This window comes from Arvicola amphibius, chromosome 5, assembly GCF_903992535.2.
Source record: "Arvicola amphibius chromosome 5, mArvAmp1.2, whole genome shotgun sequence".
In the NCBI taxonomy this organism is placed as follows: Eukaryota; Metazoa; Chordata; class Mammalia; order Rodentia; family Cricetidae; genus Arvicola; species Arvicola amphibius.
In genome coordinates this window covers 17,746,565-17,765,183 of record NC_052051.1, presented here as the reverse complement: position 1 = coordinate 17,765,183, position 18,619 = coordinate 17,746,565, and the positions used below count along the sequence as shown (strand labels likewise).

The 18,619-nt window shown below is 40.9% G+C and overlaps 1 protein-coding gene across 2 annotated transcripts in view; it reads left to right on the top strand.

The window, feature by feature from the left end:
* Top1 (DNA topoisomerase I) overlaps positions 1 to 12,307 on the top strand; it is an 81,103-nt gene extending 68,796 nt beyond the window's left edge. For both annotated transcript variants that reach the window (XM_038330092.1, XM_038330093.1), the window contains 8 exons: positions 898 to 1,041; positions 1,902 to 2,087; positions 2,882 to 2,950; positions 3,517 to 3,631; positions 5,132 to 5,259; positions 8,459 to 8,553; positions 8,849 to 8,998; positions 10,986 to 12,307. In XM_038330092.1, coding sequence (XP_038186020.1) covers positions 898 to 1,041; positions 1,902 to 2,087; positions 2,882 to 2,950; positions 3,517 to 3,631; positions 5,132 to 5,259; positions 8,459 to 8,553; positions 8,849 to 8,998; positions 10,986 to 11,088 — 990 coding nt within the window. In that variant the 3' untranslated portion in view covers positions 11,089 to 12,307. The remainder of the gene's footprint in view (positions 1 to 897; positions 1,042 to 1,901; positions 2,088 to 2,881; positions 2,951 to 3,516; positions 3,632 to 5,131; positions 5,260 to 8,458; positions 8,554 to 8,848; positions 8,999 to 10,985) is intronic.
* The last annotated feature ends 6,312 nt before the right edge of the window (positions 12,308 to 18,619 follow it).

Below are 18,619 nucleotides of genomic sequence, written 5' to 3'. Positions count from 1 at the left end.
TCCCCAGAAACATTGTTTTTCTCAGTCTCACCAGACTCTGCTTTTAAATATAGAAGTTAGAATCTATAACTGTTCATGGAAGTCATTGTGTTCCTTGCTAATTACATGTAGTCTTAGGTTTTGTTTTGTTTTGTTTTTTGTTTTTTTTGTTTTTGTTTTTCGAGACAGGATTTCCCTGTAGTTTCTAGAGCCTGTCCTGGAACTAGCTCTTGTAGACCAGGCTGGCCTCGAACTCAGAGATCCGCCTGCCTCTGCCTCCCATGTGCTGGGATTAAAGGCGTGCGCCACCACCGCCTGGCTAGGTTTTGTTTTTTTGATAGCTCTGTGAAACTCAATGGCTGTCTTAAATTTATTAGAAGTCAGTGCTAGCAGAAAACTGCTATTGAATCTGAGGTTCTGGAGAAGACTGTGGTGCATGTGAGAGGGACTGGGAATGCGTCTGTTCTTTATGTTGACAGAAGTCAGTTTGTGGGGCTAGAGAGATGGCTCAGTGATTAAGAGCGCTGGCTGTTCTTCCAGAGGTTCTGAGTTCAATTCCCAACAAACACATGGTGACTCACAAGATCTGATGCCCTCTTCTGGCCTGCAGGCATACATGTAGACAGAACACTATATATATAATAAATGAAATCTTAAGTCAGTTTGGGGGCCTGGCTTGTGGGCTTCTACCAAGAGTGTGAACATTTTATAGACCCGGAAGCTTTTTTAGCAATTATACACGGGTCAGTTGTGCTTAGTGGAAGTATAACAGTATAAATGCTCCAGACTTTCTCTTCAGTTCTGTGTTTTTCAGCATTGCTTAAGCTCTGGTTATACTCTTATATTCAGAGCTCTGATTATTCAGTATGTTATTCTACGCTCTGTAAATAATCCACCTTTGGGATGTGGTCTCTACAGGGTGAGAAAGACTGGCAGAAATACGAGACTGCTCGACGGCTGAAGAAATGTGTGGACAAGATCCGAAATCAGTATCGGGAAGACTGGAAGTCCAAAGAGATGAAAGTTCGGCAGAGAGCTGTAGCACTGTACTTCATTGATAAGGTGGGAGCAGATTCCTTTATCCGCATTGGATAGTTCTGTTTACAGGTATAGAGAGTATCAGCTCTGTAAGTATAGGGTCGGGAGTATTTATCTGCTGTGTCTATCCTAGTAGGAAAAGTAGATGTGGCTACAAAGAGGCATCCACAGTACGTTTGCTGTTGAGTACTACTCATCTTTGTAACAGAAGATTCTACATAAATTGAAATTTTTCTTTTAGGGGGCGGTGAAGATAACTGTGATACTTTAAAACTTTTTTTTTCCTACCCTAACTTATAATGCAAAAGTACTTATTTTATGTCAAAGTCCAACACACATATTTATTTCTATGCAATCAGTTCAGAAATTGCACAAACCACTGCTTAACTTCTAGACCTGAATTCTGATATTTCATCTCCATTTCATTCTTTTAGAAAAAGATGATTGTAGCTTATAAAATTGGTTAAGCAAAGTGTGATTTATTACAAATACATTTTCACAGATAGTACTATGGAGTCCAGTTTCTTAGAACTCTTAAGTTGGTTTTCTTTTCATTTTGCACTGCTTATATTTTAGCCCAAATTCTGAATTCCCACAAAATTGATAACAGTTTTAATGTGCCCAGTGGAAAAATATGTTCTCATTTGTTGCCTTGTTAAATTTTTTTTCTCTCTATCTCCATTCTAAGGATACAGTAGAGAAATTTAGTCTTTGACTATCCCTGTGTCTTTCATATGAGTCACAACATTGTAGAATCTGAGTTTCCAGGCTGTGCAGAAGAATTGAGGGTTCTGGTTTAGGGTTTCCTAGAGATCGTATATGGTCCATGTCTCTTCACTGATGCTTATCTCTTTCTCAACAACCCCATCCCCTTTCCTGTGCAGCTTGCTCTGAGAGCAGGCAATGAGAAGGAGGAAGGAGAAACAGCAGACACTGTGGGTTGCTGTTCACTTAGAGTGGAACACATCAATCTACACCCGGAATTGGATGGTCAGGAATATGTGGTGGAATTTGACTTTCCTGGAAAGGACTCAATCAGATACTATAACAAAGTCCCAGTTGAGAAAAGAGTAAGTTCATGTGGTCTGTGCTCTCTGGCTTGCCTTTGTACTTATTTGTTCATTCAACAAATATTTATTGAGTGCTTTTTGTATGCTCCACATTTTGATGGGCTCTAGTGAAAATATTCTCAAAGAAAGATACTGCTTTGCTTGGTGTGTTCTCTGCCTCATTTTAGCCCCATCCTGCAACCTCTGCTACTTTGCTAGGAATATGCAGCCGTCTCTGGAAGCATTTTGTAACAGTCTGCTGAGAGTTAGCCCTTACAGCAAACTTAGCATAAATTGGACCCAACCACTTTAGCAATTTAAGCACATGAGCATCATCTAGTCATGCCGCACACTTGACACTTTGTGCCTTTGCTTATCCCCAGGCCAATTCCCAACTGAATAAAGTGACAGTTTTTCAGTTTTCCATTCTCTGAGCCTATCACAGTAGATCATGCTGCAGTTCCATAGACCCATGAGATAGGCATACATGCACTTATTACTCTGGTCTACTAGATAACAATGCATATCAGCTAAGTCATGCAACTGGGGGAAGCATGTAGTTTGAATCTAAGGGAGAGTTTCTGTTTTTAGGAAGTAAACACGGGATTTTTAGAGCTAAAGTGCTGTAATACAGATCCACAAATGACTCAGAACAGATACTTAGGTAATTATGTAAATTTACACATACAAAGCAAGAATTTTGGTATAATATATATGGGTGGTCACTGTGCCTTTTTCTGTTTTGCAAGTTTTGTGACTTTAATGTTATTTCTGAAGATTTTAAGAAGAATAATAATGGGTCTTACTTCTTTTAGGTTTTTAAGAACTTACAACTATTTATGGAGAACAAGCAGCCCGAGGATGATCTTTTTGATCGACTTAATGTGAGTAGACCTTGGTCTAGAGTCCCAGGCAGTCTCATGCTCCTGAAGACAAAAGTTGCCAAAGGATGCTTGGGCTATCCATTCAGGCTAGCTTGTCAGTGACATTCTATATGCCCTTCTTCCTCCCTGAGAGCACACAATGCATCTGTAACCAGGAGCAGACACCCTCTGCTTTACATTACTACCAGAGCCTTCAGGCAGAGGGAGTTGAGGCCTACTGTATTTTTCCCTCTTTATTGCATTCTTTCATGAGATGCCCAGCTGCCTATGCTAGAAAACTAAGACTCTCACTTGACTTCTGTACTGGGAAAGACTTTTATAGAAAAGAACAAATTTGTTGTTTTGAACTGCTCAAGATTGAAGTACTTTGTAGGAAGGTATCGTGCAATCTTGTATTCTGAAATTGTTTTCCTTCTTTGGCTAACTTCCTTCTTAGAGGACAGGGCAGTAACTTATCAGGATGATGACAGCATGGCACAATGACTCTTAGTGCTTACTGCAAGGAAAAGTGTAGTTTGGCTTTTACCCCAATTTCAATATCCTCTGTGTTGCTTTGTCTTCTGCAGACTGGCATTCTAAATAAGCACCTTCAGGATCTCATGGAAGGTTTGACCGCTAAGGTGTTCCGTACATACAATGCGTCCATCACGCTACAACAGCAGCTTAAAGAGCTCACAGTCCGTAAGTAGTTCTGTTGGGCTGCTCCTTGGATGGTACCAGAGCTCCACTCTTCCCCTCTGACCTCTAGAAGAGGCTTAGCTATCTAAACAAAATCAGTGCCTTTCTTCCCACACCTACCCCAAATTCTAGATTAACCTCATGGAATGATACAAGAACTTTGCTCTAAGAATTTTTGTGTTTTCTCTGTGTTACTTAAAAGCTTACAAGGTACACACAATGCTATTAAATTGAGGAGGGTAAAGTTGTCATAGTTTCCAGAAAAATATGAGAGTAAATTTTTTTTTTTTGGTATTTTTATTGTTGTTGTTGTTTTGTTTTGTTTTCTTAATAGTATAGTACATAATAATTACTCTTAGGACCTTAGTACTTTCTTTTTTCCCTTCTTCATTTAAGATAAGTTCTCCCACTGTTTCCTGAAGGCTGGCCATAACTCATTGTGTGCTCCAAACTAGCCTTAAATAGCAAACCTACTGCCTAAAACCTCCTCACAGTTGGAACTGTAGGCATGAGCCACCACCATTCCTGGGGCCTGGATTTCCATGGTCTTCTGTAAATGTGTCCAGTAGTCTCAGATGAGCCAGAAAAGGGTATAACTGAAAATCAATATTTTAGGGTATGATTTTTATTTTGTTTTTTAAATTTATTTTATGGTCATTGGTGTTTTGTCTGCATGCATGTCTGTGTGAGAATGCAGGATCCCCTGGAATTGTAGTTATGGACAGTTGGGAGCTGCCATGTGAGTTTTTGGTCCTTTGGAAGAGCAGCCAGAGCTCCTAGCCAGTGAGCCATCTCCCCAGTCCTAGGGTATGATTTTTAATAATTGCTTTAAAAAAAAAAGTGAAGTCAGATCCCTAGAACTAGCATTACAGATGGTTGTGAGGCAACACAGGGGTATTAGAAACCAAACCATGTCCTTGCAGGTCCTCTGCAAGAACAAGAAGTGTATTTAACCATACAGCCATCTCTGCAGCCCCTGTCACAATGGATTTAACATACATAGTTTAAGATTTCTTCATCTCATCTTTCTGTAGTCTTTTCACCCAGTACAACATGTTCTTCAGGCTACATTTGGATGGTAAGTGGGAGACAGGGAATGAGACAAGCAGTAGAAGGGTCTGTGGCCAAATTCCTGAGGTTTCTTTTTAAAAAAAAATGTAGATTTCCTTGTGATATTTAGAGACAAGCTGGGCACAGTAGTTCTAGCTGCTCAGGAGCTCAGTAGTTGAGAGACCACCTGGACTACATAGTAAGATCTGCTTACAAAAATCTAGTAAGCTTAAAAAAAGAAAGTGGACTTCTAAAATTCCTCTTGTGATAGGAACTCATTCAGGTTTATGTAGACATTTCCTGCTTTTGACGACAATTTTGACCTTGTACGTCAGAGAAACTTGTTTATGATAAGTTGAAGGTCGGTACAAACATCACAAGGATGAAGTCCATAGAAGATATGTCATTTATACATTATTGGTATATAAATTGGACTATTTTATTTCTTTACAGCTGATGATAATGTACCAGCAAAGATTCTATCTTATAACCGTGCCAATCGAGCTGTTGCAATTCTTTGTAACCACCAGAGGGCGCCACCAAAGACCTTTGAGAAGTCAATGATGAACTTGCAGTCTAAGGTATGGAGGGTTGCAAAGGGAGTCATGTGTAACATCTTAAAAAATGAGAGACTTCTGTAATCTGATCTTGTATAGGCTGGGATAACAGCAGACTAGCTTGGTTCCATTCTGAAGAAATATCTGTTCTATAGCTAAGAAGTGGAGATTATTGGATAGTATCAATACTATCTGTTAGTTTGTTTTCCTAAAATGTTTGTTCTGGGAACACAAGTTCTGTATAAATTATTTTCTATTTTGAAGTGCTAACTTTGATGAACCCTTGAATTGCTAATTGTTGCCCCTGTTATACTTAAGAAAAATGGAAATAAGAGTGCAGCTTTGTGGTAGAATGCTTATCTAGCATGGAGCGCTAGGCTCCATCCCTAGCACCACAAAAAATAAAGTCTTATGCTCTAGCCAAGATGGAAGATACACCTCAGTGGTGTAGCCTGCCTGTGCTTGTCTATCTCACATGAAACCTTCGGTTTAGTCCCTAAGGTATAAGCAGGGGAAGGGAAAGTTAACTCTTTCCTATCAGATTGTTTCAAGTTTAAAAGATGGTCAAGCAATGGTGTTTAATTCCCCTCTAATCCTAGCACAGATGTTTACATCTGTTAAATTCAGATCTGACTGTGTCAGGGTTGTGCCCTATAGAGAGAGACTGATAAAAACAGGTTGATGTTGTTCCACTGTCGTGCAGCTCTCCTTCCTCTCTCTTATCATTGCCTGCTTAACTGTGCATCTGAACTCTCTCACCCAAAGTGAAAGTTTGCAGATACTTTATGATGAAACAGTCGCACATGGAAACCAGTTATATTAAAACACAGTTTGTGGCACAGGAATTAAGATCTTCATTTAAGGTCTTGAGGTAGTCCTAATAATTACTATACAGTCTAAGATAGTAATAAATAAAAATGATATTTTAAGATTTCTATAACACTGTAATGTATAATAGGAAAGTATTCAACATCTGTTTTTAATAGTCACAGGATAAGTTATATTTCTTTGAGTTCTTGCCTTAAAGAGGAAATAATAAAAGTCAGCTAGAGAGTAGCTGAAGTACAGATATAATTTTTTTTTCCACCCAAGTTTATGGAATTCTGTACTTGGACAACTCAGTTTTATGAAACTGCTTTGTAGTAAAACTTAACACACATTTCAGAAAATTTTTTCTCTATTAAGATTTTTATGAGTACCCAGGCATGATGTATATAAATCTAAAGATAAAATCTAGAGGCTTTGCTGCGGCTGGCCTGAAGGGAATCTTCATATCCACAGTGAGTGAATACAGATCACAGAGCTCTCTAGTCTATGTACAGGGTTAGCAAGCCAAGAACCCCACAAACTGCCATCTTAGCATTTACCTTTGCTTTGCCCCTCTGTTAAACGGAGATCCTCTGATACTGCTTACTCCTTAGGTTGGCATTCTAAGCTCAGACTAAAGCTTGAGTACTGGGGTGCTGTTTACTCAGTTTAGGAGACCCCTCTTGGATTATTTGTTGCTCTTACTCTGGGACCCCATTTGAGCAGCTCAGAATGTCTGACAAACAAGCCCTCCAAAGCCTCGGAACCTTTGCCTATGTGCCCACAAAGCAAACACACGCTCCATTGCCTAGTGAATCAATGGCATCTTTGATGCTTAGAGAATTTGACATAGCTTGCCAGTTTAGCATTCACAGAAATGGTTAAGACTGTGGTTTGCTGCATTTCTAACCTAAGAAGCATCTGGCTAGTGTTAGCTATTATGCTTTTGTGTATACACTCAGTTCCAGTAACTGTTCAGCGACATAGATGTTGGAAGGAAGCCACTAACAGTAAAACATATTTAATGATTCTCTCACAATGGTGCACTGTTTCTAATCTTAGGCTGCATTTTATGTGGGTTTGGTTTTTGTTGTTGTTTTTGCGGAGGGGGGTTTTTGTCTAACAAATTTTAGGCTCAGTCAACAATAATCCAGTGTGTGTCAGTCAACATGTGTTACTCAGGGATATTCTCTTGACCTCACAGGTCATCAGGGTGATCACAGGAATGAGACTTTTTTGGAACCCAGCAGCACAACTCACTAGCTTTAGCTTTAGTTTCCTAGTATTGCCTACTGCGTGTCTAAGCAATACCCAAAGCAGAACTTAGCTTTTCAAGGATTCCAACAAGCAAGAAAGGATGAAAAATGTTCTGGCTTTTCTTTATAGATATGGATTCTATAAAATTACCTTTGTGGAGGAAAAATCTGCAATTGATGCTTTTCACATCTCTCTTACTGAGTGACTAATTTTCTTCTCAGTTTAGACTTATCTACTTTCTAAAACAGAAAACCGAGGCAAGGCCATTCCTAATTAATGCTATTTGCCTTTTTTTTTTAATTTTTATTTTCCTAGATATTCTCTTTAGTACATCCTTTTTCTCAAAGCTGGCAGTTCTTTCCCAGAGTTGATAAATGTGGGAAATGATCAATGCTTCCTTAGTAGATAATGAGAATCCAGCCTCAATATTTAGTTTCTCCTACAGTATTCTTTTTTTTGTTTGTTTGTTTTGTTTTTTTTTTTTTGTTTTTCGAGACAGGGTTTCTCTGTGGCTTTGGAGCCTGTCCTGGAACTAGCTCTTGTAGACCAGGCTGGTCTCGAACTCACAGAGATCCGCCTGCCTCTGCCTCCCGAGTGCTGGGATTAAAGGCGTGCGCCACCACCGCCCGGCTCCTACAGTATTCTTAAAAGGGATGCTAAAGGCCAGATATTGCATCCCACACCTATAATCCAAGCATCTGAGAATCAAGCAAATCTCTGTGAGTTCAAGGCCAGCTTAGTCTACATAATGAGTTCCAAGATGGCCAAGACTACATAGTGAGACCCTGTCTGTTTTTTGAGACTAACAGACTGACAACAAAGGAATACTAAAGCCTGGCACAGGATTCATTTGATAATAGCTGTCATCTGGGCCCTCCTCTGTTCTCTAAAGCTGTGTGTTTCCCTGAAAGATTGCAACCAGATTTCCAGATTACTTTTATAGAACTTCACATTGTTCACTGAAGAGCATAAATGAGTAGCGGACAGCGGCTGGGTTGTTTTCTGTGGTCACTGTCCATCCCTTGCCCTCATAAACCCACCCCTGTATTTATACTTGAAAACACTGACAACTCCCAGGTTTTACATTCTAAGATGGAGCCCTTCTTTTCCCTCTCTGGCTCATTTTATTCCTAACTTTACTGCTATTTTTTCTGCCTAGATTGATGCCAAGAAAGACCAGCTAGCAGATGCTCGAAGGGACCTGAAAAGTGCTAAGGCTGATGCCAAAGTCATGAAGGATGCAAAGACCAAGAAGTATGTATCTGATACTATACCAAGGGCTTGCTAAGAAACAACAGTTGACCTCAAAATGTAGAGGCCTGGGTGTCCCAGCTCACCTACCTTATTATAGCTATCTTTGATCTCACAATCCTCTTAGCTTCCCAGGCTAAACCACTATACTGAGCTTTTTTGTTTTGTTTTGTTTTTTTTCCAAGGATTTCTTGGGAAATTTTTCCATGCTTTTTCTCCTTTATAGTGGCATGCGAGGACACAGTCTTGTTCTTATTCAGAGGTCAGTCTTAATGTATAATGAATGCCATTCTTCCAGGGTTGTAGAATCAAAAAAGAAGGCTGTACAGAGACTAGAAGAGCAGCTGATGAAGCTGGAAGTTCAAGCCACAGATCGAGAAGAGAATAAACAAATTGCCTTGGGAACTTCCAAACTTAATTATCTGGATCCTAGGATCACAGTGGCTTGGTAAGCATTAGGCCTGTGCAAAGCTCTTGCTGTTGCTTAAGGAAGGAAAGGCAGAAGGTCTCTGAGAATATTGCCAGCTTCCTCATGCCATGTCTAAGCTGCACACTTCTGGGAGAGCCTGCTGCTCTGGTTGCTGAGCCTTGTCTACAGATACAGCAGATTATCCTAGATGGGCCCAAGGACGCGTGCATGTGTGCGTGCGTGCGTGTGTGTGTGTGTGTGTGTGCGACCCCCATGCCTTAGAGGCCAGAGAAGTACACCTCATATCCTCCTTCTTTCACTTTATGCCATGGTTTCTTCCATTTTCACACATGTTCTTCCCTACCGTACATCTCCCAGTCTTTTATTATTCTGAGAAAGTGGGTATTACAGGAATCGACTCTCTTAGGCCTTTGTGAAGAAAAAATAGAAGGGTCAGTTCATCTGTATTTTAACAGAAAGAACTTTTAGTGACCAAAAGACCATCTTTTTATGAGATTAGGTCTCACAAAGTAGTCCTGACTTGTAGAACTATCTGTGTAGACCAAGTTGGCCTTGAACTTGGAGATCCATCTGTCTCTGTTGAGTGTTTGGACTAAAGGCTTACACTACCACTCCCAGCCTGCAACATGTGCACTTAGTACCAACTACTACGTTGGTTTTGTGAACCAAACTGTGGTCCTCTACAAAAGCAGGACGTGCACTTTAAACACTGAGCCTCAGAAATTTTGGACATGAAAGAAGAAAGTAAGTTGGGATTGGTAGTGTATGCCTATAACCCAGCAGTCAGTTGGCAAAAGCAGAATGATCTATGCAAGTTTGAAGACAGCCTGGATTATATAGAGAGACTCTGTCTCAAAAAATAACCAACTCTGAAAAAGGGAGGAAAGGCAGGGCAAAGAATTGAGAATATAGATCCAAGTAACCTACACCATACACAGAGGTAGAGAGATCAATCAACAAAGGCACATAGATTCCCTAATTTGAATGGATGCATACCCCCTCCTTATTTTTTCATAGTCATACAGTACCATCCAACAAACAAGTGGATTGTTTCTGAAGCTTGAGTTGTTGAATTCTAGGCCAGAGACCCAGCTTTGTACTTGTGTTGCTTGGCCTAATTTTCTTTTTCTTTTTTTTTTTTTTTCTCATTAATTTGTGTGTGCATACATACCACAGAGTACTTGGTCAGAGGACAATTTGGCAGGGGTGGGTGGATTAACTCTCCCATCATGTGGGTTCTGAGGATCATACTTTGGTCTTTAGGCTTGGTAGCAAATGACTTACTTACCCTTTCTATCCTAGTTAGGGTTTCTATTGCTGTGATAAGTAACTTTGGGGAGGAACTTGTTTGTTTCAGCTTACGATTCTCAGGTCACATTCCATCACTGAGGGAAGTCAGGGCAGGGACTCAAAGCAGGTAGGTACATGGAGGCAGGAAATGAGGCTGAGCCCACCACAGAAGAATACTGCTTAATAGTTTGCTTCATGGCTTATTACTCAGCCTGCTTTTTGGGTTGGACCCTCTGACATCAAATTTTAGTCAAGAAAATGCCTTGTAGATTTTCCTACAAGCAATCTGATAAAGGCATTTTCTCAGTTGAGGTTCCTTTTCCCTGATAGCTCTAGCCCATCAAGTTGAACAACAGCAAAACCAACCAGGATCCCCACTGAGCCTGAATTAAGTCTTGAGAAGAGGCAGTGTGAGAATGGTTTTAAAAGTGTTTAAAAAGTGTGGGCTTTGAACCAAACTGCTTAGTGTTAAAATTCCATCTGCCTTTTCTAGTGTTTACCTTCTCTGTGTGGTTGTTGTTTAAAGTCTACCTTTTTGGTTTATATATCTGTAGTAATACCTACTTTAGAGATCTCTGTTGAGATTAAATGGTGTGATGAAATAAAGTACTTTGAATATATTTGGTGTACCAGAAAACCCTAGACTGCTGCTGTAGGCTGTTATTAAGGTACACTAATCTCCTTTCTCATCTCTACCTTTGTTTATTTTTTGCAGGTGTAAGAAGTGGGGGGTCCCAATTGAGAAGATTTACAACAAAACGCAGAGGGAGAAGTTTGCTTGGGCCATTGATATGACGGATGAGGACTACGAGTTTTGACCAGTCTTGCCAGGGGTTCTATGAAAAGGGACAGTGTGGTTTGGGGAAGATGGATAAACTGAGCCTCACTTGCCCTCACACCTGAGGGAGAGGCTACAAGTCTTAACAAACCAACATCTTTGCAAAAAGATAGACCTGGAGATATTATAAGGGAGAGCTGAGCCAGTTGTCCTATGGACAACTTATTTAAAAATATTTCAGATATCAAAATTCTAGCTGTTTGATTTGCTTTGAATTTTATTTTTATTTTCAAGAGAGCAAGTGAATGGGAATTTGTCAGCATCCTGCCAGGCAAATTCAGTTTTGCTGCAATGTTTGGATTCTCTCAGCTACTGTATGCACAGTCTGATTATATTGGTGCGTTTTTACAGTTAGGGTTTTGCAATAACTTCTATATTTTAATAGAAATAAATTCCTAAACTCCCTTCTCTCCCCTATTTCAGGAATTTAAAATTAAGTAGAACAAATCAAAACCCCAGCGCACCTATTAGAGTTGTCACTCTATCGTCATGGGAATCAGTTTTCATTAAACTTGAAGCAGTTGTGACATCGGCAGTGTTTTGGTTCAGACACCTATTCACAGAAAAGCATGATGGGAAAATATTTCCTGACTTGAGTGTTCCTTTTTAAATGTGAATTTTTATTTCTTTTTAATTATTTTAAAATATTTAAGCCTTCTTCTTGATCTTAAAGATCGTGTAGCTTGGGGTGGGGAGGGATAAAGGGCGAGTGAGTCTAAGGATAATGAAATAATCAGTGACTGAAACCATTTTCCCATCATTTTTTGTTTGGAGCATTCTTTGTACCCTTTAAGAGAGCCATTCTTTTTCTTTGGAAACCCCAGTCTTTCATCTGAGAGATTTTGTTGTCTAAAAACTTCCACAGGTCAATAAATTTAGAGGAAAATGAGCATTTGGTCCAAGAAAAACAAAAACAAAACAAAAAACAAAAAAACCCAAAAAGTAAAAATAATCAAGATTTTAGGGCTTTTATTTTTTCTTTTGTAATTGTGTAAAAAAAGGGGGGAAAAACATAAAAAGCAAAATTTTAATGTGAAGACATTTTTTGCTATAATCATTAGTTTTAGAGGCATTGTTAGTTTAGTGTGTGTGCAGAGTCCATTCCCTCATCTTTCCTCAAGTATCTTCTATTTTTATCATGAATTCCCTTTTAATCAACTGTAGGTTATTTAAAATAAACTCCTACAACTTAACGGAAACTTAGCGTCTGCCTCTTTGTGAATGAGGCCCCAGGCCAGAGTGAAGGCTCAGGGGCTGGGATTTAGTGCAGTACATGGTCTGCTCATTCAGGTCAGCAAGGGTATGCAGGTCTCTCCCAGGGGAAGATGGATAGGGGGCTTGACATGGAAGTCACATGTCCTGATGTGGAATGAGAGTATCAAAGTCTCCCTCCATAAAGACAGGCCGAGAAAGCAAGGGAAGTTACAATACAACCTTTAAGAATCGCAGGAGCCCAGTGTGAGCAGTGCCTATTGAGCAAGACAAGACCACATTTATTTGGGAAACCATTGTAGAGAGCTTTCTATTAGACAGAAGCAGAAGGTTGCTTAAAGTTTGCTTGTGTGATGAAACCTCCAGTCAGTACTGAGGTCAGGACGGTCAGCTCTGAATACCAGATATCAAAAGCTCCCAGGTAGAATAAAGACTCTCTGTATTGACTGGTTGGAAGTGTTTATTGTGTCTATTCCCAAAGCTGTAGGTACCCAATAGTAGCCCTAATCCCCACAAAGTGTTCCTTCCATCATAAATCTGAAATTCTGGATGAAAAAATGAAGTCTTCGGGCCAACAGGAAGGTCAGAATGGGCTACCAGTTGAAAGGCCTGCACCCAAGCTTGCTGGCTCGAGTAATCTATACATAACCACCTTCCTTAATGGTCTCAGTTGTCTCTGGTGCTCCACCCACAGCAGAGAATTCTTGGTCCCTTGAAGCTTGAACTTCATTGGCCAGTGAGACAGGTAGCACTTAATCCCAAGGAATAAAACCAGTAAACAATCACTGGAATCAAGAGGGAATTTTGAACGCTGTAGTGTTGAGTTAACCAGATGGAACAGGCCTTTGGTAGCCAACTGATACTCTCTGGCTAGTAAAAAATGAAGCTTATTCTGGGGAACCTGGGTAGACCCCGATAACTAGGTTGTCAACTCTAGACAGATACTGAGCAGGAAGTAGTACCTACCTCTGGCAAGCCCCACCTGCCAGGTCTTGGTAACAGATGAAAAGCAAAAGTATGTCCTACTCAAGATAGAAAGGAGCATTCATGGTTGAGTAAAATCACAGAATAGGAATCTCGGCTTATCATGACTGGGACTGAGACGTGGCTGCAAAGATTGGGTTTTGGGGGCTGGTAAGAGGGACAAAGTATAAAGGGCTCTGAAAGCAGGTTGAGCTTGGAGATAGGAGTAAGCTTGTCTTTGCTGGCAACCCAGTACATCTCAATTCCAGCCACATGGGCAGCATCAGAGAAATTCCATTCTGTGGTACTCAGTAGCAGGCAGAGAGGAGCTTCTGTGTGGCACCTAAGCTTACCTTGTCATCTGTGCTGCTAGTTCATGGTCCCTGCCACATTAGAGAGAGAAACTTCCCAACCCCCAACCTTTCCAGCCACCACCTCTTCCTCTCATCTCACAAACAAGTACCTGCCATGAGTCATCTGCACCACTCACTCTCCGCCCACTGCAACCCTGTTTGCCCCAGTCCACTCCCTGTGGACTAGCCTTGGTCACTACTGACCAACAAGGAGAAAGGTGCGCTCTCTCAACATCTCGGTGAAGCTCTCTGCGAATGGAAGTAGGTGCTGCTACTTTTGTTTTTAAGCACTGCTATTGAAGTGTATTTTACATGTCTTAAATACAATATTTTAAAACAATTTTTAGTAACTACTAACAGGTTTGTCCAGCATTATGGGCCACTTTTAGGCCACTTTTATCTGATTAAGATTCCTCACGCCCATTTGCAGCTTACCCACAGTCCCACAGGTATCCTCCACTGGTCATTCTCTTAAAAATGTCTTTTCTGGACATTTTATTAGAAAGGATTCACGTCATGTAACCGCCTCTTCTAAAAGTGCCTCTCTGGGCTCCTATAATGTTTACTGGTTTTACCCCCATTTCTGTAAGGCTATTTGGTGCCGAGATACCTCTAATGTTAGGTCGGTAGCTGCCAGGGTTGTTGTCTTCATATGGCCTAGCTGATTCCAGTCACTCTCAAGCTCTGCATGCCCTGTCAGCCAGTTACTGTCACCACAGCTACTTGGATGTCCACAGGAACCTCCTGAGGATGGCTTGGTACTTGCTGTTCTAAGCCTGTTGGGCCTGGGTTTCCTCTGTGTGAAACCCAAGCCACAGATTCACTGAACCCGGCAGCCTCAGCCTTAAGCCCCTTTCTTCCAAGCTCACTTCTATAGTAAGTTGTCAACTTTGAAATTCTTTCCTAAATACTACTTAAGCTGCATACAGTCATTTTCTTAAAAGGATTTTAAATTCTAAGAACTGACTTTTATTTCAGACCTTGGAAGTCCCTCCTATAATGATGCATTCTCAACTTGTTTTGAACAAAAGAGCACTTCTTGGAGAACATACTACCCTGAAATGACCTCACTAACGCTAGTTTTGGATGCTTATAAGTAGTTCCCTGACAAATCAGTAAACAGAAGAAATTTAACAGACTTACCAATTATTTCCCACAACCCCAAGTAAGCAGCCTTTTTAAAATTACCAAATGGATATTTTTAGACTTAATTATGCTTACATATTTTTTAAAGAAAAACATTAAAATACTTAAGGAAAACAAGTGATCATCAATTAACAATTGCAAAAGCTGGGGCTAGTGGTATAGCTCAGAAGTAGGGAGGGCACTTGGCCCTAGGGTCTGTCTCCAACACCATAAAACCACCAACAAAAAAAACCAACATAACTCCCAAAGTTGGGTGGAGGCTCAGTGTACCTACTGAGTCCTTACGATATGTTTAAAACAATGTAGTGATTATTATGAAGAACCTTAGCATATATCCGTGGAAGACATGTCTTTGTCATGTTAAGCTATAAATTATGCTTAGATTAAAATTCCCAGTGGCTGCATTTCTGCCCTATTTACTGTCTGGGTAGAGTTATAAGAAGTATATTTTTCAAACTCAGACTTTATGCTTACAATGGGTGCATCTTGGGGCTGGAGAGATACCTCAATGGTTAAGAACACTACTCTTGGAGAGGACCTGGGTTTGATACCTAGCACCTACATGTTGGCTCCCAACCTTCCAGGCAACTCCAGTTCCAAGTGATCCAATAACCTCACCTCACTTCCATGGGCACCAGTCACACAACTGGTGTGCATACATACAGTTTTTAAAAAAAAGGTAGGTACAACTTTTGTGTAAATTACCCTTCAATAAGGCTAGGCTTTCAGAAGCAGCAAGAGCAATGTGCTTTGATAACATTGGATGATTCTCCATGTGGTTCTCATGGTAAAAAAACAGACTCCACGGTTCATGCAAAGTTTACTGGTAGGACTGTGAATGGGGAATCAGTATTCATAAATAAATGGCTTTGAATAGTATTACTATGTCACTAAGACCCATGGCATTTTAATCATGTGTCTCTAAAATTTTGGTACTTACTTTGCAGAGACACTCCACGAATACCCTTGGGTGCTCTTACTGTGTAAAGGAGTTCACATCATTTGGAAAAGCTGTATCTTCATATATACTCAGCACCTCTCACTTTGTTCTCTCCCCACAATCACTAACGAATCTAGATAAGGCCCTTGCTGCTCCTAGCACCTTTGTCATACTGAGCTTGGCATACAAGCATTTCTGTAACCACTTCTACAACAGGCTTGATCTGTTCCTGCCTTGCTGACTGAGAACCTCTAGAAGTCATAGTAGGGGTGTGTGTGCTGGAAGAAAGGGTGGGGGAGTAAAAAGCAAGGCCCCCATGGCCTCAGTTTCCCGTCTTCTCTGCCACACTTTACAGTCACTGTGCCCTGCCGATCCCAGATGAGGAGAGCAGATGGGAACAGTCAGCAGCGAGGCAGCTAGGGCTGTGCAGAGTAGTCTGTGGAGCTGTTGGGACAGGTGTAGTTTGAAACTTGAGTAAAATAACAAGAAGTTTCTTTAAGAGACTGAAAATGCAACTTAAGGAGGGAACCAGGAGGTTATGATATTAGAAGAGGTGGAGCCATAGATGTGGAGGTCAGAGGACAAGAGTTTATACTGCAGGTTGGGGTGCAGCTCAAGGTTCACTGAGAGTGAGGTGTACACTTTAGGAAGTTCTTGCTGTGTGCACACCCAACACAGTAGAGTAAATAAAAGGGATAAGGAAAAGAACACAGCTTTATGAATGGATTAGCCAGACATTGCAAGTCTGTAAGTGTCTCCCTTTGTGAAAGGACTGTCATCAACTATGCTTTTGAGTCACAACTTCTACAGTTGCTCAAGGTCATTCATTATAAGAAACAAATTACAAGTGTGTTAGCACTTGGTGCTAGCCTGCTGAGAACACCCTCTGTTATTTCAATCAAATACATATCCATGTGAGAATCTTAAAATTTATTTCCAGGAAAATTTTACCTCTTTTCCAAGTAACCAGTTAGCAAACATTGAGAGTTATTGCTTTAACTGCTAGAAAGCTCATGCACATATGATTTTCAACCATTGCAGCTCTATCACCATATCAACCATATTTTGATCCTTCTTTTATAATCATCCTCCATTGCAATAATAGCATTTTTGTTCTTTTGTATTTAATTACTCTATTTTTCTTTAAGAGCTTGGTGTGGTGGTGCCTATTGATATTGATAGCTCAATTCGTGGGAGGCTGGGAAAACCTCAAATTTAAGGTCAGCCTGGGTTATACAGCAAGACTTTACCTCAAGAAAAATGCAGCGAACAGTTTGCCTGGTTCCCATTAGAAGAAAGACTTGTCCTAACTTCTGAAAGAGGTGTCAACAGAAAACCAGCTACCAGTTTCTAAGATCACAAAGAGCCATAAGGCTGAGGATTTACTTTACCCAGAACAATGAGCATATATTTGAGACTAGTCCCTGGAGGTTGGTGAGGCTGTGCCCATTCCTATTTCCTTCCTGTTCCCTCTACAATGCTGACCTTAGGGCTGCTCACTAATAAGCCTTCTACCTTCTAACTTGCCAGAGTCAGTAAAAACAAAACAAAACAAAACAAACAAACAAAAAAAAAAAACCCAGCCAGCAGGCATAGCTGTTCACACTTGAAATCAATCCCAGCAAGGCTGAGAGGCTGAAGCAGGAGGATTGCTAAATTCAAGACTAGCCTGGGCTACAAAGACTGTCTCAAACAAAATAAAACCCAGTTTTGGCAAACTTCACAAAATAACTAGGCAGAAAATAGAGACAGTGACATAGCTCAGTGGATAAAGGTATTTGCTGCTAAACCTGATGACCTGAATGCAATCCCTAGGACCCACATCCTAGAAGATCCAATTCCCCGAAACTGTCCTTTGGCCTCTCTACTACACAGGTGCCATGGTTTACACACACACACACACACACACACACACACACACACACACAAAATAAAAAAAATCAGACAACAGCTGGTAGCAGTGTTCAGAAAGAGGTGAGGACTCAGGGAAAAAAAGTTGGTATTACATGGTAGGCTGCACAGCACTGACAGATACCTGGCTGCCTGGGTTAGTGTTTATCTTGGACACCTGTTAGCTGTGTGACCCTGAGGTGGTGCCAATTGCCCTTGTTGAGCTCAAACTCAAGATCCTCCTGCATCAGCCTCCAGAGTTCTAGGACTTGGGAGTGTGCCACGGTGCTAAGAAAGGTCTCAGTTTTGTTAAATGGGGATTAACAATCTCATAGAGCTGTAATTAGTCACGTTCACGATATATTTACCACGGTCCTAAGTGGATATTAAATACAGTATATGTGAGATCAAGTCCACAGGTCACAGGGGCAGTTGGGCAGTCTCTCAGACTCCAGGCACAGGCTTGGTATAAGTTAAGGCATGCTGAAGCACGAGTGTTTCCAGAAATACGATCAAGCGGGAAGCGGGGCTAGTCCAAGTGATGTCACAGGCGAGTGCCTTGTGTGGTGCCAGAGCTGCTCCTCCCAGATAGCTCGAATACTTAAGTTACCAGTGACACCTAGGCACCCTTATATATGCTGAGCTGGGGGAAGCCCACAGTGGCCACACCCTGTGTGTGCCCTACTTTTCCCAAACTTCCTTTGGTGGAAGGAGACACCTAAGGCCTGGGAAGCTAATTAAGTCCCACGAGGAAATGGGGCCCTGTTCCCTGATTACAGGCCGGGCAAACAAATTGCTATTGGAAGGGATTCATGGAGCCACTGGGGGTCTTATTATATACACAAGAACAAAAGGTTTGGGCTGGACGCTGGGAAGCTCCCAGAAAAGGGTTTTAAAAGTGAATTGGAGTCTTATAGGCTGTTTGAGTTTACACAGAAAGATCAACAATTGTTATAACATTTAAGAGGAGCCACTTAGGAGAATTGACAAGACCACACAAGCAGCAA